Source organism: Lissotriton vulgaris, unplaced genomic scaffold, assembly GCF_964263255.1.
Source record: "Lissotriton vulgaris unplaced genomic scaffold, aLisVul1.2 SCAFFOLD_461, whole genome shotgun sequence".
In the NCBI taxonomy this organism is placed as follows: Eukaryota; Metazoa; Chordata; class Amphibia; order Caudata; family Salamandridae; genus Lissotriton; species Lissotriton vulgaris.
In genome coordinates, this window is record NW_028254792.1 from 563,040 (window position 1) to 586,535 (window position 23,496).

Here is a 23,496-nt window from a genome sequence, read left to right on the forward strand (position 1 = left end):
TAGTCCCGAGCCCAAGACCTGTAACCACATGGAATAGATATCAAGCGAGGAGGGAAGGGAGAAGGATGTATTTAACTCCCCCCAGCAGGTCACATGAGCACACGGACATGGTCACAAAAAGAGGACTACTGCCAGATCCTAACATTATGCTTTTTTTTTTACTATTTTGTTATTAATTTGTTTGTTTATGAGCTATGTAGGTAGCTTGTTGTGAACGCTTTCAAGCAGGTCACTTTTTGTTATAATTGGACATATGTGGCACATTTGCTATTGTTTATTTCTTATATGGTACATATGTACTACTGTAAGATGAGACGTATAGTCTTTTGCTATTTGTTAGCCCTTTTAAGTACTTAATGTACTATTTTTATGTAGGGACTATGTCTTGACTCTCTTTTCTTATCTTTTCCTTTTTTTAATTTATTTTTTATTTTTATTATAATCATTTGATTTATTGATAATTTTTACTCCTTCACAGGGGAGGAGGGAGAGTCGCATGTGCATCTAGAAGAGTCTATGCTGCAAAACTATTCTTACAGGTAAGCAACTAGTTTTGTTTTGAAGCATAGACGTCTCCTAGATTCACATGCTGTGCATAGATCGTGCAGTGGTATTCAGAGGAGGGAGTGAAGTGTAATTAATCTCCACATGATAAATAAAAAGCAAAAATGGTGTTGTGTCCCACTTGTTCTTTTTGAGAGAATATGTGTTCCCCCGTTGTGTGTACATAGTAGGTATCCAAATAGCTCTACATTCAGAAGTATATACACCCTTATTCATATTTGCATTTGCGCGTGTGGTAAGTATTGACAGACGTGATACCGAAAACCCTTTGTTACAGTAGTCGGCTAGTGGTTAACCGTATGTATATTGAAAATAGTTATATTTTGTAGGCCCATTCATCGTTATATTTATGGTTAACTTTGTTTTATTGACTTTAAAACATATAAGAAAATACATTGCATCAACAGCGTTTTGCGGCTCAGGAGCTGCCCCTCCGTAGCTGCTCACTTTTCCCCTGTCTGTAGAGCCGTCCCCGTGGTACAATGCTGTAATTCGTTTGGGCGAAAGGGCCGGGGGGTTTGGGGAGGCGCTGAGAAGTGCGACCTAACAGTCCGCCATCTTGGCCACGGCCTGCCATCTTTATATTTAATATGGTCTTTACCAACCACTAGTTCCTGTTTGTATATTGCCTGAAATTGTTCGGTTTTTTTTTGTTGATGCAATGGGCAGGCTTTAATGCCTTGTGTAGATATAGATTAGGGTTTTTTTGGAGTGCCTGGTTGCTTTAAGTGTTTATGTATCGCTTGCTTGATGCTTGGTTTGGGTAGTGAAACCAAACGCTAAGTGTATGCTGCTGATGTGCTGAAGTCAGTTCTTACCTTTCCCTGTTTATGGTATTGCAGAACGTGGACGATATCATATGATTACGTGTTCTGTCCATGTGTTTATGAGCAAATTGAGGGGAGAGGAAAGAAGGCTTAACCTCGTTATATGCAGAGTGTGTTTGTATAGTAAGGCAGTGCTGGCTGTTTTTGGGGCACATCAGTTTGGACATATAAACATACCTATAACTAATATATATATATATATATATATATATATATATATATATATATATATATATATATTTTATGTGCATTACTCAACCCAGCTTGTATACCAAAACTGTTGACATGTACATGGATAGGCATGTACATATGTATGCGTGCTGTGGGTATACTTACATACGGATGTGGTTGAAGGATGTGCTCTTTCTCGATCTATGGCCCCAGGCCTTTGAATCTGGGTTACGGCCCTTAATGTGTAGTGTACACAGTGGGCCTTTGGCCAACTATTTGCGAAAGGGTTCCCATCTTTTAGTGGGCTAATGCATGCCCTTCGTGGTATTGAGCACCCCTGTGGTAAAGTGCATGCGAGAGATAAGGTAACATTTGAGTGTGCTGTGTGCAGACTTAGTGCATCCCTTATAACTTAGTTAGGAAGCTTGAAAAAAGTGCACCTTGTATTGTTTTCATTCTGCCTTTAAGCAGGTTAAAAGCTGTTGTTACTGATAAACAACCTGGTAAATGGCTGTGTTCTTCTTGCACTGTCAGGAATACAATCCGTTGAGTAGAGGCCCTATCCTTTTTAACGTTTATCTCAAACCTTTAGTCACTCTGATCAAATCCCACAGGCTAAAAGCTATAAACTACGCGGATGACACCCAGCTTATCCTCTCTTGGGAGGGGGAAGATTCAATCCCCCTGGAATCGTTCCACGACTGCCTGAGAGACACAGCTGGCTGGCTGCACAAAAATTCCCTGCAATTCAATTCCTCCAAAACCGAGGTTCTGTTTTGCGCTGGAAGCCGGATTCCTCGCCTGTTTCCTGCTGAATTCTGGCCCCCGGAAGCCCCAGAAAAACCTCAGCCGGTCACCACTGTCCGCAACCTAGGTGTCATGATGGACAACAAGCTCAGCATGGAAACGCAGGTCGTAAAAACAGTGTCCACCTGCTTGGCCCTACTGCGTTCTCTACGCAAGATCATGCCACTTCTCCCCGCACAGGCTCGAGCACTAATAGTCAGGTGTACTATCCTTAGTCGCCTTAACTACTGCAATGCACTTCTGCTCGAGTCCCCAGCTGTTCTGTTGGACAGACTCCAAAGAGTCCAGACGGCCGCCGCCAAACTAGCCCTCGGCTGGACCAGGAGATCATCGGCCACAGCAGCTTTAGCCGAGTTACACTGGCTCCCTTTGAAGCAGCGCGTAGCTTTTACAGCACTCTGCCTTGTTTTCAAAGCACTGCACGGAGCTGGACCCAGATTCCTGCAAAAAATGTTCACCTGGTACACCCCTACCAGAACTCTCCGCTCCGCCTCAGCCTGCCTTGTCACTGTACCAAGATTCAACAAGGTCAGGACGGGGGAAGATCCTTCAGAGTGGCAGCCGCTAAACTTTGGAACAGTTTGCCTGTCGACATCCGCCAAACATCGCAACTTCTTCCATTCAGAAAGCGGATTAAAACCTAGCTTTTTCCTTAATTCCCTCTCCTACAACCCGCTCTCAGTCTCCCACTACTTACCATCTTAGGAGTAATCTCTCAGCGCCAGGATACCTGCTAGATGACAGATGCGCTATACAAATGTTTTAAATAAATAATAAATAGGGGACCAGATGTGAGGTATGGGTCTTATCCTTGTCCCAGTGAACCTGCTTTGCTATATAGTATGTATATACATGTTTTAAGGTGATGATTATTTTTATTTTACAGTGCATAGGTGTTTCATGTGGTGATAGGGTGTTAACCCCCCACTTTATGTGGCATATTTAATGGTTGAAATTAACTCCAGTTGACGGCCATACGGCATACCTTTGGAAGTCACGGTCAACTCCTATAGAAGAGTTGCCGTCTCCCTTACGGTGTCCAGAAAGGTTGCCTTCAACCCCAATTGCCGGCCTTATGTGATAGATGTGGAAGTTGCTGTCAAGTTCCCTTGAAGAGTTGCCGGCTCCCTTATGGTGTTATGGTCTGACTCTGACCTTTCGGGGTCGTCACGGCCAATAAACATGTGGGCGATCAAACTGACTGGTAAACACCTTCTTGTGTTGTACTGTTTGGTGAAAAAAGATGCAGTGTAGCGTATTTAAGATATGTACTTGTATTTAGGGGATAGTAAGTTTTCCTGTATGAAACTTATTAGAAGTTGACCAGGGTGTGTCAGAAACGTGTATAGTGCTTCCATGTGTAGGCCCCTTCTGGGGCAGTGTGCAAAATCATGCCTGTAGTAAAACAGAGTTGTGACGCATAGTAGTGGTAAATGGTGGAGGAAGTTGGCATGCGTTCAATGTCTAGTGTGAATGGCTCTAAAAGATGCAGTTTATGAGCTCCTTAGGAAAAGCCCAGGTCCTAACAAACAGTATATATATATATACCCGCACAGGAACTGGCTTTTTTAAGAGTGCAGCGCCTCAGAACACTGAGGCCTCGGTTCCCATCAAAACAAGATTTGGGAACGGACAAAGGGAAAGTGAACAACAAAAAGCAAAAACAACAACCAAAAGCAGGAGAAGAAAAAACAGACGGTGGAGAAAAACAAGGTCAAAATCAGAAACAGAACAAAACACAAAACAGAAGATACAGACGCCGCTAATGGAAGAACAAAATGAAATAGATAACACAGTAATCAACCTAACGGACATGGAGCTTAACTCACAAGAACTTGAAATTTTAGCTTTGGGATTATCTTACTGTTCAAACACTAATTTTGACTATGCCCAAACCCGAATTGATCTGTTTCAATATGTACGAAAATTAAAATTGCAAAAACACTTCTTAAATGCCAAAAAACGACCAACCCCAGCAACTGGGCTTTGCGAGAATGCACAACAATTAACAGTGAGAAATATGGAAGCTCTGCAAGACTTAATAGACTTGGAACAAGACAATACAGGTGAAGGCATAACACCGAGCGGAGTAGCATCCTCATTAGAAATGGACATTTGCGCATCAATTAAAACTAATTTTAAACCTAAATCCCAATTCATGCCAGTAATGGGAAAAGATAACCTAGACCTCTTCTCAGATAATGTTATTAAAGACCTAAAGAATCTGTCCATACAGAGTACAAAAGAATACTGGCAGGAAAACCAGGACCACAGAAGGAAATACAACAACCTAATGACAAAAATCAAATCAAGATCTGATGTGGTAGTCAGATGGTCAGACAAGGGGGGTAATGTGGTACTGTGGCCCCTCCAAATGTACAACCATGAAGCCCTAACACAACTCCAAGATAAAGATTGCTACATGAGGGTGAGCCCTACTCACAATGTAGGCGTACAAGAGAAGTATCACAACGAGTTGTACAGATGGAAAGGAATGGGACTCATCAGCAAAGAGGAATTCAATTATCTGAAGAATGATTATCCGATGACACCTCAACTATACTTAATACCTAAGGTCCACAAGAATGAACAAATACCACCAGGCAGGCCGATAATATCTGCAATTGGCAGCCTCTTTGAAAAAACGAGTATCTTTATCGATTCTTTTCTTCAACCTGAGGTCAAAAAACTCCCTGCCTACATCAGAGACACTAGTGACTTTCTGGCAAAGATCTTTGATGTTGACTGGCATGACAAGTACAGGTTCATGACACTGGATGTCCAGTCACTTTACACCAGCATTAGGCACCGAGATGGACTCAATGCCATGAAATTCTATCTTGGTAACAGACCCATGGAACTGTATCAGCACACACAGATGATATTGGAAATGACAGAGTGGTGTCTGACAAACAACATCTTTATTTTTGACAGACTGCATTATAAACAGCTCCAGGGATCAGCCATGGGTACTTGCTTCTCCCCCAGCTATGCGAATCTGCACATGGGCTGGTGGGAGGAGCAGGTCCTGAAAGTCCAACACGATGACATTATGGCAAACAATGTTGTGATGTATAAAAGATATATTGACGACATTTTCATTTTATGGCAGGGAAGTGTTGAAGAAGCAGAAAGGTTTGCACTGGCTCTTAATGAAAATGTACTGAATTTAAAATTTACATGTAACACCAGCGCTGAAAAGATCCAATTCCTTGACTTAGAATTGTATGTACAAGACAACAAAATACAGACACGCACGTACAGAAAACCAACTGCGGGGAATGCTCTGTTACATGCGCATAGCTTTCATCCAACACCTCTAAAACAGTTGATTCCCTATGCTGAATGTTTAAGAATGACACGTAACTGTAGCACCTATGAGGGACTCTCCACTGCCAAACAAGAACTGTTTAACAGACTAAGAAAAAGAGGGTATACCAACAGCACTTGCAAAAGGGCTGAGGAAAAATGCAGTGAAAAATACAGGAAAGATTTAATCTTCCCTGTGACCACAACTAAACCGACCACTGAGCAGAACAGTAAAGATCCCCCGAGACTAATAACAGGTTACAATAGATATCATAGTAACCTTCGGAAAATCCTGACCAGACACTGGCCGTTAGTTCGGGGAGACCCGAGCATAGGTGAATCAGTGGGCACAAGCCCATCCATAACATTCAGGAAAGCTAAGTCTATGAGACAAGAACTGGTATGTAATGCGCCAGCTCTTAGAAAAACAAAAAATTGGTTGGATGCACAAAGGGGCTTCAAAAAGTGCTCAAAATGTAAAGCCTGCACCCATGGGGTAAACACCACTACAATACAAGTCCCCTTTAGGATTAAACCATATGTTCTGAGAGACGCATTTACATGCAAAACAGACTTCGCAGTCTATGTGCTAGCATGCACATGTGGTAAAAAATACGTAGGGTCCACGATTCACCCAGCACACGTACGGATCTTACAACATCTGCGAGCAATCGCTAATAATGATCCTACCTACCCCGTTGCCAGACACATACATGAGTGCCATAATGGAAATGCTAAAAACATCCAGTACTATGTACTTGACAGTATTCCTAAAAATATAAGAGGAGGAAACCGCCCCCTAGCTTTACGCCGCTTGGAGTCAAGGTATATTATACTCCTCAACTCCAAGATCCCATTCGGCCTGAATGCGGACGAGGCCCTAAGTGTTCACCTATAACCAGGTTAATTTAATACCTCTAAGGAGCACTCCTCCTCCCTCAGTACCATTCGTATAACATCTGCAGTTCACCTACAACAAAATTCACGGGTTACCTATGGGCACTACTTGGACACATTTGCAACACAAATGGTGATAGATCACACAGCACTTAATCACTATTGTTACACTTCACGGTTTTCATTAGCCTGTTTGCCTCAAGTACCCCCGTCCTTCCGCTCTACTTAGAGAGATACTTTTCATATGATGTTCCTTTAATGACATATGCGCTAACATAACGCAAAGCCCTATTCCCAAACATCCCACCCAAACAGTTATGGTCATTCAATATCAGTGCCATACTCATTATTGCACAATCAGTCAGGCCCACTAGGGCAGCACTTCACGAAACCCGGACGCGCTAACACTAGCATCAGCACTCGGGATGCAATCACACAAGCAATCACAGAAGCATTTTTAAACGCGCGCGCCTCTGACAGCGAGAAGCCTCTATCGGTAAAGCGACTCAATCAACTAGGTTGATAAGCAGACACAAACACCTTTGGAAATAGTTGGGGGAACCACGACAATTATCACACCAGCAATCAGGCCCACTTGGGCAACAACATACGATACTCGAACGCGCGAACCAGAGCGTTAGTTTTGGGATGTAAACACATACATTCACACACGCATCCAAAACGCGCGCACAAGGTACAGCGGTATTTCCTTTCAGTAACGCGCTGCTGCTTACCTGTTTGACGAGCAGACACAAACACGATGGGGGCATGTTTGGGTGAACCACACAAGTGAAACACAGGCAAACCATGGGGCCTACCAAATCAGGTCCTTTTATTAGGAACATCCATGGCAAGCACACGGGAAAGCAGTAGCACAGTATGCTAATGAATACATGAGTTTTTCTTTTCTTTTTGTCTGTCTCATTAGAGACTCACCAGCATTTTCATGTACCTCAAATGTTAGCTGTGAAATTTAACATGCTACATTACTAATAGGTTGCTATTATTATTTTTGAGCACATGTTAGGGTGTTTTAAGACTTAAGATCATGTTTTACTCAAATACCTTTTCTGAAGTTTAAATGTGTCACATGTCTAACACTGAAATAAGACCTTCCCAACATACAGGTGAGCCTCTCTGTAACCATGGCAACATCTGGTTGGAGCCTGTATGTTAATTGATAGACATGCCCATTACTCATTTCATGTATATAAGTAGAATTGAAAAGTAAATGCAGATGTAGTGAACAAGGCGGCAACGCCGAAACGCGTCTAAGCAGATACTGATCGAATAAATCGAGTTTGGATTCAGATTCATGGTGTCAGCGCCTTCTTCAAAATTTGCAAGTTTGGTATGACTGGATATATATATATATATATATATATATATATATATATATATATATATATATATATATATATATATATATATATATATATATTTGGCAGCAAACGTCCTTTGGCAGTGAGGAGCCGGCGACGAGACAAGGACTCGGCTCGTATATTATTAAGTAGCAAGTAATAACGCCACACTCTTCCCGAGAAGAGTGCGGTGTTATTACTTGCTACTTAATATATTATATATATATGTATATATATATATACACATACGTAATTTATGAGGTCTTTCCCCCCTAAATATATGTATACATATATGTATATATCTCCATATATTCAAATCGCTATATATCATATGCACACATATAAATATATATAACTATCCCTTGATGTGTTGCTTTATAGTGCGTTCTTATTTGTGGACGTATCCAAATATTGGAGCTGTAATAATGACATACTTCCCTTATTTTGGGTACAGAATATATGAATAAATATAAACCCATATGTTTAACACCCCGCCTTTAGAAGGGAAATGTGCATGGCCCTGTGTACTTGTTTGTGTACATGTAGGCCTTGCCCATGTATTTATAGGTACGAGACAAAGCCGCATTTGTCCTTGATCAAGTGTTAGGTGTTTTCTTGGTATAAGAAGCTTGACATACAAAATTAACCTTCAATTGCAACTTTAGAGTTTGTAGTGGCTCTGTAAGGAATGCTGCAATAGTGCATGTACCTGTAGCTTGTAATACGAGGTTCCATTGTCACATTGCATATTGCAATGCTATGCAGCATGATCATTACATTTCTCGAAGGGGCCATAGTAACTGGTAAATGTTGGCAACGTGCCTGTATTAGTGTGTTATTTAGGGCCATACGTTCTTAACTGTGCGCGCCATGTGTTATATAGCACAAGTTGCTCAAAGATTTTTGTGATTATTGAAAAACAAGTCGATTGCATAAATATTCTATTTGTTTTGTAATACCTTTGTTTATTTTTGCGATCTATTGAAAAACAAGGCAATTGCATGTATATTGTACTAGTTTTGTGTTACCTTTGTTTGTTTATTGCATATGCAAAATGATTGTAAGGCAGTTGTTTTACTTTCAAGCTGCGATAAATGCTGCACTCGCACCCGTGTTAGTGCGTGTTTGAGGTACACGCACAGGCTAGTTGTGTACTGTTGCTCTATAAAAGTTAATTGCTTTGAGCGGCTGTAGGATATGCAAAATGTTGCATTTTCCACCCTTGTTAGTAGGCGTTTTAGACCCCTGGGTTATGGGCTATAGAATATCTATGATAGCCCTGGCAGTGCTTAATTTGAGGGTATGACAGTCTGTCACATGGCGGTGCTGTCCTGCAAATTTCAGTATGAACACAATAGCGGTTTATTTGTTCGACTTACATTAACAATGACTCATATGGGGGCGTGGAATAGTCTGACTTGACACACTTGTAGGAGTGTGACCGTTAGCAGCTGTGTATGTACTGTCATTGGCAGCGCTGGCATGGGTTATGCGAGGTGCAAGCTGCAGTTGCCTTCCAACGAGAGCCCTGGCACTAATCCTTTTACAAATTAAGTACTGACTGGTAATTGCCAATACACTTATGTTGTTGCTGGGACCTTCCTCCTGCGTTTGTGCCTGTTTTTATTTGAGGAATGCGCTTCCTGGAGATAAGCACAAGATTAATATGGACCCAGTGTTCGACCTAAAGAATCCCTTGTGTCCGCTTTGAAGTGGAGTGGGGTGCGGGGGTTTTATGACCCTTCCGTCCGTTTGCCTAGAAAACCTTTGCAGACGTGAGCTGCATTGGTGGCGCGTTAGAAGTGTTGTGCCCAGATATTTACTGTTTGCGAAGAACAAAGGGGCTTGTTCTGCCGCCAGCCCTAATATTATCTGATGGCCTATCGAATGTTTTGTCCGTTGACATTGGAAACATTTTTGGGAGGTTATCCTCCTGTGTAGGCCTGAATATTGTTTAAGATATCCGGTAAATCCCATCTCAAGTAAAGAAAACCCCCTGTTTTTCTTTGTTTAGTTTAAACACTTGTAGCATAGCATGCATAGCATGCATATTTAAGCCCTAGCACTGATGGGAACAGAAAGGATGATTTGGGATTCACTCGATCTTAGAATTGTTGTGCGTTTCCAACGTAGTACAAAACTATAAAAGTAGGTTTCATATAACTTAAAGAACACACACGGAGTGTATAAACAGCACATTGGCACATTGCCGTAGGCGCAGCATGGTAGATGTGTTGGATTTTACCAACCTTGTAATTAAAAAAGCAACAGTGCTGCCTTATTTAAAGTTTTCTTGCTAGTACTTGGGGCAAATCAACCGTGCTTTGCTCATATATTATATATAAAAGAGGAAAATCTTACCTCGTTTTCGGATGAACCATCAGCTCCCTGCAGAAACCTCCCAAATACCTGGAGACTGTATTCTGCCAGCGAAAAACGTACTTGCTCTGGTGCATGAGGAACCAAGAGAGCAGCGCCAAAAGGATGTTTTGCTCAGAGATGTCCCCCCTCATCCAACTACCCTTCGTACCACCTCTCTCTCCGGAGTTTCTGGTGGGCATTTCTTCTTGCCTTCGTCTGCTGCTGTCTTTTCTCAGACGTCTTCAGTACGCCTCCGATATCCAGGGCGGAAAAATAATCTGAGAGCTTGCACACACACAAAGGGAGTTGTAGCCTGACCAGGAGAATCAGGTTTCACAACCACCCCACAGAGGAAAAAAAATCAAAGCACTTTCCGACTCCAACCACTAGATGGCGGAATATGCACAGTATGTGAATGTAGAAGACGTCTTCAGCTGCTTCACAACCACCAGGTTGCAGGTTTCACAACCACCAGGTTGCAGGTTTCACAACCACCCCACAGAGGAAAAAAAAGCAAAGCACTTTCCGACTCCAACCACTAGATGGCGAAATATGCACAGTATGTGAATCTAGAAGACGTCTATGCTGCAAAACTATTCTTACAGGTAAGTTACTAGTTGAGTTTCCCTTGTTTGAGCAAATAGAGGGTAGATATCTCAGGGCTTCTGTGCAGCCCAGTGTCTGGATATGAAGAGGAGTCATCTGGCAGCAGGGTCTACCAGACTTCCATGCAGCAGTACTTGGGCCACGCACTGTCCAACCTATGGGTCCAACAACCGGGGGAGGCCCACTTCATGCCATGGAGGACTAACATTTGGGGCGTGTGTAGGGGCTAAAGCCTAACACGATATATCTGAGCTGCTAGGGAGCTCCTCAGCCTCCCTCACTACTGTCCAGCTCCTGCTAGAATATACTCGTCTTTATACAAAGCCACTCTACTGCAGGATCACAACCAGTCAGTTCCCATGATGTGCTATCAGTCACACCTCATTCAGATCACATACAATGAGGAAACATATGTTCCCCCTTTATATGGGCACACCAGCTGTGGAACCACCAGAGAGCTTTTTAGATGATTCCAGGGTCGTGTGTAAACATGACACCTGGCACTGTATGAAGTTACTATTCATAAAAAGTGATCACAAACTAAACAGCAACTTTTTGCTTTTTGAGAATGGGAAGGAATTTTGTCAACCGAACCATGTAATGATAGGTCAGCCACAAAATTCTGAATGGTGGTGGCTTTCTCATCAAAACTGATGAAGTAGGTTGTAAATTGCAACCCACTATAATTGGATGACAACACAGAGAAAGTGACCTGCTAAGGTCAGCAGTCCATTCTGTCCATGTTCGCATTTTAAATAATGTCACCTTATTTTTTTTTATGCAGCCTATTTTTCTTAAAGGACACGGGGTGCATTTAAAGAAAATGACGCTGTAATTTTACGAATCTCACGCTTTGTGACTGCAAAATGTCTTTGTACATTCGGCCCCTTGTCTCCTGAAATACTGTTACTTGCACCTCTAGGAGAGGAGAGTGGCTTGGGTGTTCTGGGTTGTGTATTATGGACAGAATGAGGATTGGACGTTACCAAATGCCCTGGAAAACTAAACTGCTATCCCAAAACCATAATTCTGTTTAGTAGATGTCTCCTGTCTATGTCCACGTGGGGTTTTTGTAGCGGTCTGTGTGCTGCTGGGGATAAAGAATGCATAAAGCCAGACTCCAGTGGACCCAAGTCAGTCCAGTGGCCTTCTGCAAGGTATGAAACAAAACTGAGGAGAGGAAGAAAGACACGTACCTTGCTGATGCCCCACATCACATGCGTTCTCAAGGGATCAGGCAGTCTGAATGAGACAAAACACAGAGGAGTCGGTTTCCAAAGAGGATATTGAGCAGTCAATGATTACTTAGCATAAAAGAGCAGAGAATTCCAGCACAAGGAGTGAGCAAAGAGCATTTCAATCAAATAAGGCATGGAAAGCTAACTGTATGGTACCTCTTTTACTTGAAGTACCAGAGCACCTTAATTTTACAAACAGAGATGTGGAACTGCCACCTCTTAGGAGCAAATAAAAACAAAGATACTTTGAACAAAAACACCTTCTTAAATGTTGTCAAAGTTGTGTTCATGCACAGCCAGGACCACAAATTGTGCATCAAGTGAGAGACAGACAGCCTTTAAGATTTGACTTACTTGTCTATACTCAACACGCTCTGGAACATTTCAGAATCCTCGAAGACTGACAGCATGTAAATCTCATCCACTACCACGTGCAACTCGTGCCTGGAACAAGGACAAAAGAAAAAATAAAGGCTTCCCTCAACAGAATATTTTAATGTGATCATATCACAGTAAACCTCAAGAGTCTGTATGGTTAATATACACAGAGATTCTTCAAAAATATCTTGAACACCACCACGGCGAACCTGAATGTGATAAACTGTATTTTAACGATGAGGCTGAAAAGGAAAGTATCTTATTATGCAAACACCATTGTTTTTGCCTGTGCATTCAAGACATTATTCTGAATTCAGGGCAAGAAGGGCAGGGACCGAAGGGTGTACTGGAGCCCCGTACTCCACTCTTTCTGGGATGTGTCTCTGGCAGAGCTCAATTGGAATACTCCAGCGAACAAAACAGTTTACATTGCACATTTTCACGGTAGGGAAAGATCTATCCAGGGTTCTCCCCACTGCTGGAAGACACCCTGCTCCACCTCAGTGTGTAACCACTATGTGTGTGCTGCTAGGGATTGCTGTCTGGATTTGTCCTCCCTTAAGAGCAAGAATTCCGCCAGGTAGTTCACAATCAGAGAAGTGCCATGTCGCTCCAGCCAACTGCAGAGACGAAGGGGCCACATGTACGAAGCTATGTTGCATTTGTAAACAAGTCGATTTGCAGAATCGGCCCTTTTAAGAATGTAAAAATGGCTTTTCACATGTATCAAGCTCTATTTTGCTATTCAGTAACCTGTTACCAAATCGCAAAATGGGTTTATAAGTCAGTATTAGGAAGGGGCATGTTTTGGGTGATTCAACACAGTATGTGTGATTGTTTTGCGCGAAACATTCGTAGTTTACCATCAGATTCAATGTGATGGTAACCCATAACCAAATATAAAGGGGTCCCCATGTACGCCTTCCCCTCTGTGAATTGGGGCAAAAACGGTGTTTAAGAGCAGGTAGTGGCCCACGGACCACTGCCTGCCCTCAAAAATAAAAAATATATTTTTTTTAATTTTAAGCGCAACCCGTTTTCCTGTAAGGCAAACGGGCTATATTTTTTTTAAAAAGATTGCTTTATTTAAAAGCAATCACGCACATGGCACGGCAGAGGGAGCAAGAAGAGTACTAAAATGTACAACCTGGCTTCTATAAAGGACTCTGCTCTGCGATGTCGGTGATGGACCTGTAAAGCCAGGGTGCATTGACCTAGATTTTGGAATGGACTCCTCGTGGGGGACACCTCATGGGGATCTGCAAAGGTCACTACAACAGTACTTACAGTCTGAGTTTGTTCACCTGAAGTTCAAAGAATTCGACAAGTGATTCACGAGCAAGGAATTGCCCTGCCACTCCAGACAACTGTAGAGACGAAGGGCCTCCTTGCACAGAATACAGACCCCGCCCCATACCACATGGGGTTGGTGATGTTGTGAAAACCTGAACCAGCCTCCCTCTTATGGCAAATGGCTGCAAATGGAACAGACAAATGTGAGGTCTCTGCCAGAGAAAACTGTCCTATGATCTACACCTACGGGCAGTGACGCATCTTTCACCACCGTCAACTCAGGTTGAGGTGAGATAGGAAGAGGGATCTGTCTCTGGTGCAACTGCAGCTGAGAAACCACTGCTGGGCAGTGTGTAGTTTCTGGGGGGGCCATATTTCCCTTGTGCATGGGAAAGAAATAGGATTTTGTAAAGTAAAACTTGACAACTGATGAGGAAAAAGTTTGGAGCAAGATCCGGATTCACATACAAGGGCCAGAAAGAAAGGAATTGATGGTAGCGTGTAAGAATAGCACTTACATGTGGGTCCACTCCATCACATTTGAGGCGAAACATCATCAACGCAGAGCCGCAGAACGCCACCTAGCCACAGGCAGGTATACTGCTGTAAAATCTTACAGATTTAGTCTGGCACTAAGGGAGTTTCTAAAGGTGAGCAATCTGAAAGCTCCTAGTGTGGCAAAAATATTTGGGAACAAAAGAACAAGTGACTTACCTTCGGTAACGCTTTTTCTGGTAGATACAGTATCTGCCTGTGGATTCCTCACCTTGTGAATATGCCCCTTGCGCCAGCAACGTTCGGAAAATTCTTCGTAGCACGCCGGCGTGGACGACGTCATAGGAGCACGGCATCGCGCGCGACTCCGTCTGACGTCACCAACTCCTCATAAGGCCCACGTCGGCGTGATGACGTCAGTTCCGCCCTTTTTTCCGTGCCTTCGAGGCACCCGGACGGACCAACAAGTACATATATATATATACAATGTACACAGTACATGCAACCAAAAACAATTAAAGTGCAAAACTATACAATTTCAGATATACAAAATCATAAATACATTTGCACACAAACCCAGGTATAGCAGAGTGGACAACGGGGAGGCGGGTGGGTCAGTGAGGAATCCACAGGCAGATACTGTATCTACCAGAAAAAGCGTTACCGAAGGTAAGTAACTTGTTCTTCTGATAGATACATCTGCCGTGTGGATTCCTCACCTTGTGAATAGAGTCCCACAGCAGTCCCCACTTCCGGAGGAGGGTGACCACTCTGCTATACCAGGAAATCCTGGAGAACAGAGCGCGCGAAGTGGCCGTCCCTCCTCACCTCAGCATCCAAGCAGTAGTGCTTCGCAAAAGTGTGGAGGGAAGCCCATGTCGCGGCCCTGCAAATGTCCTCAACAGGAACACCCCTAGACAATGCAGAAGTAGCCGACTTTGCTCTAGTTGAATGAGCTCTAATACCCTCAGGAGGGACCTTACCCGCCAGAGATTAGCAAATCTTGATGCAGAGAATAATCCATCTGGAAAGTGTGCGCTTGTGCACCGCTCTGCCCTTCTTGCAGCCAGCAAAACCCACGAAGAGCTGATCATCAATACGATAGTCTTTAGTCCTATCAAGATAGAAACTAACCGCTCTCTTCGGGTCCAGGCGATGAAACCTCTCCTTCTCCTTGGAAGGGTGTGGGGGAGGATAAAAGGTAGGAAGGGTAATGGATTGTCCTAGGTGGAAGGGAGTTACCACCTTAGGCAGAAAAGCAGCCCTGGTCCTGAGAACCATTCTTTCAGCATGGATGGTCAAGAACGGGGGCTTGGAACTAAGAGCCTGCAGCTCACTTACCCTCCTTGCCGAGGTAATTGCAACCAAGAAGACCGTCTTAAAAGAAAGAAGCCTCATTGGACACTTGTGTAAGGGTGCAAACGGAGAACCCATCAGATAAGTTAACACAAGATTCAAGTCCCAATGAGGAACAATAAAGGGAGAAGGAGAGAACTTATTAGTAAGTCCCTTCAAAAATCTAAATACTACAGGAGATTTAAAAAGAGAGGGCTGATCCGGCAAACAGAGAAAAGCCGATAAGGCCGAAAGATATCCTTTGACAGTGGCAACAGCAAACCCTTGCCGTGCCAGAGAAAGAGCAAACAACAAAATGTCAGACAAATGAGCCTTTAACGGGTCAACATCCCTCTCCCTACACCAAGAGACAAACTTAGACCACCTATACGAATAGATGGACTTGGTGGAGTCGTGCCTGGCAGAAAGAATAACATCCACCAGTTCGTAAGGGAGAGAGAAGGAATTCAGATTGCCCCGTTCAATCTCCAGGCATGAAGGTGTAATGTCTGGAGGTGGGGGTGTAGAACCTGCCCCTCCATCTGAGAGAGGAGGTCTGCCCTGAGAGGGAGACGGAGCGGCGGGTGAGAGGAGAGGTGGAGAAGATCTGTGTACCACACCCTTCTTGGCCAATCCGGGGCAGCCAATATGACTTGGGCCCGGTCTTGGCGAATCTTCCTCAGAACCCGAGGAATAAAGGGTATGGGAGGAAACGCGTAAAGGAGCTGACCTCCCCAGCTCAACTGAAACGCGTCTCCCAATGCTCCTTGCATCGGATACTGGAGACTGCAGAATGACGGGCAGTGAGCATTCTCGCAAGTGGCAAACAGATCCACCCGAGGAGTTCCCCACATCTGAAAAATGTCGTGAACAACCTCCGGGTGAAGCCTCCACTCGTGGTCGACAGAAAACTGCCGACTGAGAACGTCTGCACGTACGTTCAGGACTCCGGCCAGATGATTTGCCATCAGACAAATCTGGTGGTCCTGAACCCAGGACCAGAGACACAGAGCCTCTTTGCAAAGACACCACGACCCTACTCCTCCCTGCTTGTTGATGTACCACATCGCGGTCGTGTTGTCCGTCAGGACTTGGACCGACCGACCGCGAAGGGAAGGGAGGAAGGCCTTGAGCGTCAGACGTATGGCCCGTAATTCTAGAAGGTTGATGTGAAGCAACCTTTCCTCTGGAGACCAAGGACCCTTGATCTCCAGATCCCCCAGATGAGCACCCCACCCTAGAGTGGTTGCATCCGTTATCACCGTGGCCACCGATGTTGGAAGCTGAAAAGGCTTTCCTTGTGACAGATTGCCTTCCACACCCCACCAAGACAGATCCGCTGCAGTTTCTCTGGAGATCTTCACTGACTCCCCGAGATCTCCGTTGTGCTGATACCACTGCCTGCGGAGGCACCACTGGAGTGCCCTCATGTGCCAGCGTGCATGGTTGACCAGGAGAATGCAAGAAGCCATCAGACCGAGCAGGCGAAGGACCTTCAGGACCAGAACAACCGCTCCATTGTGAAATAAAGGAATCATTTCCTGAATGTCGCGAATCCTTTGTGGAGGAGGGAATGCACGACATACAAGAGTGTCCAGTACCGCACCTATGAACAGGTTGCGCTGGGAGGGCACAAGGTGAGATTTGGGCACGTTTATCGAAAAACCCAACCTGAACAACAGCTGCGATGTCTCTTGCAGGTGATGAAGCACCTTCTCAGGCGACTCCGCTTTGATCAGCCAGTCGTCCAGATACGGGAATACAGGTATCCCCGACCTCCTGAGATGTGCCGCCACCACTGCCATCACCTTGGTGAAAACTCGAGGCGCAGTAGTAAGTCCAAACGGAAGGACCGCAAACTGGTAGTGTTGCGAACCCACCGTAAAACGGAGATACTTCCTGTGCGACTTCAGGATCGGGATGTGGAAATACGCATCCTGCAAGTCGATCGACACCATCCAGTCTTCTTCCAACAGCGCTTGAAGAACCTGCGCAAGAGTGAGCATTTTGAATTTCTCCTGCTTGAGATAGAGATTCAAAATCCTGAGGTCCAGGATTGGACGTAACCTGCCATCCTTCTTGGGGATCAGGAAATACCGGGAGTAGCACCCCTGACCCCTCTCCTGCTCCGGGACCACCTCTATCGCACCTTTTTTGAACAAAGCCAGGACTTCTTCCTGCAGGCGAATAAGGTGGTCCTCCGAACAAAAACCCTGGCAAGGAGGGTAATTGGGAGGGAACTCCTGGAAAGAAAGAGCATACCCATTTTCTACGAGATTGAGAACCCAAAGATCTGATGTAACCGATTCCCAATCCCGTAGAAAATGAGTAAGCCGACCCCCCACCGGAGCCACATGATCCAGAATGGCGGATCTAGGGCTGCTTTGCTGCAGAGGGAGGGGGTTGATTATTAGAGGAAGAGGAGGAGGAGGAGGCCTGGCGTCCACGACCACGGCCCCTTTGCTTTCCTCTGTAGGTTTTATACAGAGGATTCTGTCGCTGCTGCTGCTGCTGCTAACCTTGGTTGTAGGAACGAAAAGTGGATCTGCCAAATCCCCTGAACTTCCTAGTCGCAGAGCCCCTTGTCTGAAGGCCCAAAGACCTCGCCGTAGCCCGGCTGTCCTTGAATCTCTCCAGAGCTACGTCAGCCTTCTTACCAAAGAGGCCTGTCCCATCAAATGGCAAGTCCAACAAGGTAGACTGAACATCAGAAGAAAAATCGGAGGACTTAAACCATGCGGCCCTTCTTGTTGCAACAGTAGAGCCCATAATCCTGGCAACAGAGTCCACCGTGTCCATACCACTCTGTATAACCATACGAGCTGCAGCCTGAGTATTAGAGACCACTTCGTTAAAGTTCTTCTTATCGTCCTCTGGAAGCTTAGATGAAAGTTGTTTCACAGAGTCCATCAACGCATGAACATATCTCCCCAATAGGCTAGTAGCATTGGTGGATTTCAAGGCCATGCTACCCGAGGAAAAAATCTTTTTAGCAGACTGGTCCAATTTTTTAGAGTCCTTGTCTGCCGGCACCTGAGGGAAAGAGCCCGCAGCCCTGCTGGAACAGGCGGCCTGCACTACCAGACTCTCCGGAGCAGGATGCGAGGAAAGAAATTCAGGGTCATCAGGAGCCACCCTGTAACGCCTTGCCACTGACCTGGAAACCGCAGGAGCAGTCAAAGGTCTCTGCCAAACCTCCTTTATTGGCTCAGTCAATGCATCAGTAAAAGGAAGTGTAGGCTCTACAATTGAACAAGGCGAATGCAAACCTTCCGTAAGGATGTTGGGCTTGTATTCAACTGTGGGCAAAGTCAAGCCTAGCAAATCTGCAGCCTTCCTAATAACAACGTGATAGGGTGCTATGTCCTTAGATGGAGTATCTGAAACGGATGGCAAACCCCACTCAGGAGAAAGTTCCAGGCCACTTGCGCTTTGGAGGTCCTCAAAACAATCCCGCTGATCTTGCAACTCTCCTTCCTCAACCTCGGAGTCCATACACTCCTTCTCCTCCAAGAGGCGTTGTGCTCTGCGTCTCGACCATTCCATGCGGACCGAAGTCGACGGATCCGGCAACGACTCCGACGGCGCCGGAGCCGACGTCGAGCGAGGAGCTTGAGGACGGGAAGCACCACGATCCGAATCATCACGAAGCCGATCCGGAGTCGGTGAAGCCGCATGCGAAGTCGACGACCTCGGCGGCGCCGTACCGAGCCAAGGAGTACAAGGCGTCTGCATAAACGGCATAAAGGAGGCCGGGGCATAAGCCTGGGGCACACCTAAATCAAAAGACAAAGGACCCATGGGACCAACAGGCACACCAGTGGGGTACATAGCCCTCGAATAAACACCAAACATGGCATTTAAAAACTGCGAGGGATCCTGACCTGGACCTGGAAAGGGAGGGTACGAACCCAACGGCCGCTCCGAAGGAGGCTGATCCGGCAAAGGTGCACCCTGGCCCTCTTGATCTTCAGGCTCCACAACCGGAGTCGGTGCTCGAGGAACCGCTTCTTCATGCACCGAAGAGTGGTGCGACTCCAGATCCTGTTCCTGCTCCTGAACTGGAGAACCCACATGAGATTGAGCTGGAGAAGGAGACACGAAGTCCTTGTGATGTTTACGTGACTTCTTCCTCGAATCCGAAGACTCCTTGCCAGAGTGATGTCTGGAGTGATGTTTACTCCTCTTATGCTTCTTTCTCGAGGAGCTCGAAGCATGGCCCGAGGCCGACTTGGATCCGGACCTCGACCTACCTCTGGACCTCGACCTCTCTCTGGACCTCGATCTCTCTCTGGACCTCGACCTCGCCTTGGTCCTCGAAGCCGACCTCGACTTCGACCGCGACAACTGCCTCGACTTCGAGCGCCTCGACACTGACCTCGAAGACCTTCCGGCTTCTCTTTCCTTCACCTTCGCGAGTAGAAGCTTCGCCTCCCGCTCTCGCAAAGCTCTGGGGTTCATCTTGAAACAGGAACGACAGTTCTTAACATCGTGATCCGATCCAAGACACCACAGACAGTCGGAATGCGGATCGGTGATCGACATCATTCGGGTACAGGAACCACATTGTTTGAAACCCGTCTTCCTCGACGACATCCTCGGCTAAGAAGTAAATCTCAGCAGAGAAACTGTAACAGCTAAACAGTGATAAGATTCAAAAGTATCGCAGAAGATCCCAGAAACCGTTAGCGTCGACGACGCGGAAAAAAGGGAACTGACGTCATCACGCCGACGTGGGCCTTATGAGGAGTCGGTGACGTCAGACGGAGTCGCGTGCGATGCCGTGCTCCTATGATGTCGTCCACGCCGGCGTGCTACGAAGAATTTTCCGAACGTTGCTGGCGCAAGGGGGATATTCACAAGGTGAGGAATCCACACGGCAGATGTATCTATATGAATATGCATATATAACAGTGGTAAACACTGCTGTACCTCGACAAGAGATTGAGCGAAGGCAGACTGAAGTTCAGGGGTTTCAGGATCCTAGAGAGCTGGAACTCATACCAGACCAAGCGCCTTAGGCAAACTCTAAGATCCAACTACCTCTGCTGGAGGTGGAAGATCTGAGATAATGACATGAGGCACATCTTACAATCCTGCCAAAGCTTGCTAAAGACCTGAATCAATCTGAAGTCTATATGATACAACCCAGTGACAGAGTCTTTCCATATTAGTGCAGTTTCTGACACAGCATTAATGATCTATCATGTGAGAAGATGCTTGCCACAGCAATGGCTGATGCCAATTAATGCTCTGAATTATGAGGAAAGTGAGATCAGACTCAGTGACTACACTGAACGAATGACTATCTCATAGTGCCGTACCTCTCCTCCTAACCTTACCAGCGTAACAGGTAAACTGGCACACCAGATCACAACACTCGAGCCCCTTCTGAGGGAGCAGTGTTAACAGATCATCACCTTTCATTCTCTCATTCATGCATGTCCACATAAACTGAAAAGAGACACGAAGAAAGTTTTCAATATTAATTGAAACTATCATGCTTCATCATGAAGCAACTGTGCTGCAATTAGAAAACTCATACAGCATATACAACTTAGCAGTGTGATAAGCTTTACTATAAACTGTACACAATAAAAGCCCCACCATGACGAATAATACATCTGCCTAAGCCTACCCTCACTATGTCAGCACAATAATATATCAGTGATCTCGGATTAGTACCGGACCCCATACCTGGCATTTGTAGTTAACTGGTCTACACTTCAGATTGCCCGCAGCTGTCACTCCCATCTTGGGATCTTTTGTCTGAAAGATTCCTCCCCTCGGTTTTCGAAACGGCCAGTCTCAGCTTATAAGATGAAAAATATCATGCTCAAAAATAGCAGCTGAGTCTCTATGTTAAGTCTACTGTGTTAGTGACCAACCACAGAGAAAAAGAGGGCACTGTGTTGTTCGACCTTGTACAAAATGGTCAGATTGAGTCCCAGAAAGAAGCACTGAATAATAAAACACGTGCAATGTATTCCTAGAATAATATAGTGGCACAAAAACAAACGTGCTGTGTGTACTGTTTGCAAAGCAAAGTAAACTACAACATGAAAAGTGACATGTCGAGATTGTATCATGGGCAAAGTCAGCTTAGATCCATCACTTGTTTGTATACATGAGACCATTCACAGCGGATGTAAAGAGTTGGTAGCTAATTTGGCCTGTTTTCTAAAAGGAATACCAGCCCCTGCAATACTCCCCCTCATTAGAGTCCTTTCAAATAGAAACTATTTAATGTTAACCTATAAGGACTGTTGCGAAATACGAGCTGGGATGAGGACAAAAGAAGAAACAGGGGTGTTTCGTCAAACAATATTGCCCACGATGTGACAACGGGGTAGATCCAACTACATTTCCCTAGATTCCCAGGGGCTTTGTAATACAATCTGTAGTTTTGCAGCGCTGATAATAGCGGTCGTAGCATTTATCAAACACAACGAGTAACAAGGAATAAGGGACAAAAGAATCGCTAGAATGCTCGAGTTAAGTCAAAAGACCTGAGGATAAGTGATTTTAAATACACTCACAACTTACATTTGTCATGTGAAATCGGCGCGAGCACGCCAATGCACTACATTTCCCTACAACCTCTGGGGGCGCGCAGATATGACATCATAGCGCCAGTCAACCAGGGAATCCGCCTAATAGACCTCCTCCTGTCCGTCCGGTACCTCCCACAGACAGCCCAGAAGGACGTCTGGAGTACCGACGGACAGGTAAGCAGGCAGGCGATGCTGGCTGACAACTGTATGAGAATAGAGGTCAGCGGGTTGGCGATAGCTGTTAAAAGGGTGATTCACAGACTGAGAGCGCGGCAATACAACTGAGGTCACTCGGGCAAGAAGTTAGTAAGCACTTGTTTACATTCCTAGAGACGACGCGAGAGGTGGCTTCTTTATTGTTGGGCTCTAAATAGACACACGGCATAACATAGCTCTCTATAGCAATCTGCCGGTGGATGGCTCTGTCTCGCTTCATTTAAAGGGTGGTGCGGTGGATACTAAGCGTGACACATGGGGTTATCTATCGCATTTTCTCACCGTGTATTTTTACCGCTTTTGACTGCATTTCCCACATTTAATAAGGAGTTGATATAGCGAACAACTATGAAAGCGCATATGTTTTGATTACAACAGGTTATGCGCGACATGATACAGGTTATAGAAACTCATCTATGACGAGTTGTGTGAGCAGACACTGCTCTATAGATATTCTTAAAAAGATAATGACTATCTGCATAGACGTTGTGCCTCATTTCGCCTACGATTCTAAGGGTGACTTGATTGGTTAATGAGTACAACATATATAATAAGAACTGAAGGTTCTATTCTCACATGATTGATCTAAGCAAAGGCGCGCAGCTTTGTTTAGCAGCAGCGAGGTGCTTCCTCTGATCTTTTTCATTTGTTTGGCTTGAACAGAGCGGTGCTTCGTGTTACCTGAGCTGTGGCCAGGTGAGGGGGGGCGACATTCTCTTACAAATTGGGTGAGTGTGATTTTATATGTTCTCCGTACATATGATCATTAGACACACTGAAGGTCTAGCTCTCAAGTACACCTATTGAAGGTGACATGATATTTTGCAGTACATGGACATGATAACTCAGCAGCTGTTTTTTAAAATGACACTGTCACTAATGACATGTACATTTCTTTCTTTATTTGTGTGTGTGTTTATCCAATTGATGTACTCCGACAACCTGAACACAGGAGAATTTTCAGGTGATATTTATCCTTTTTGTCACTTTACTTTTTAATTTGATTCACGTTATCACACATAGCAGTAGCAAAAATAGGTCCTGATGAAGCAGCAAGGTGACCTATGGGCCCATTGATAGTCTG

General features: G+C 45.0%; 1 protein-coding gene across 2 annotated transcripts in view; it reads right to left on the reverse strand.

Moving 5' to 3' along the window:
• LOC147659414 (1-aminocyclopropane-1-carboxylate synthase-like protein 1) overlaps positions 1-23,496 on the reverse strand; it is a 210,216-nt gene that overhangs the window by 41,213 nt on the left and 145,507 nt on the right. For both annotated transcript variants that reach the window (XM_086951760.1, XM_086951759.1), the window contains 2 exons: positions 12,496-12,585; positions 12,100-12,145 (listed from right to left, as the gene is read on the reverse strand). In XM_086951760.1, coding sequence (XP_086807886.1) covers positions 12,100-12,145; positions 12,496-12,585 — 136 coding nt within the window. The remainder of the gene's footprint in view (positions 1-12,099; positions 12,146-12,495; positions 12,586-23,496) is intronic.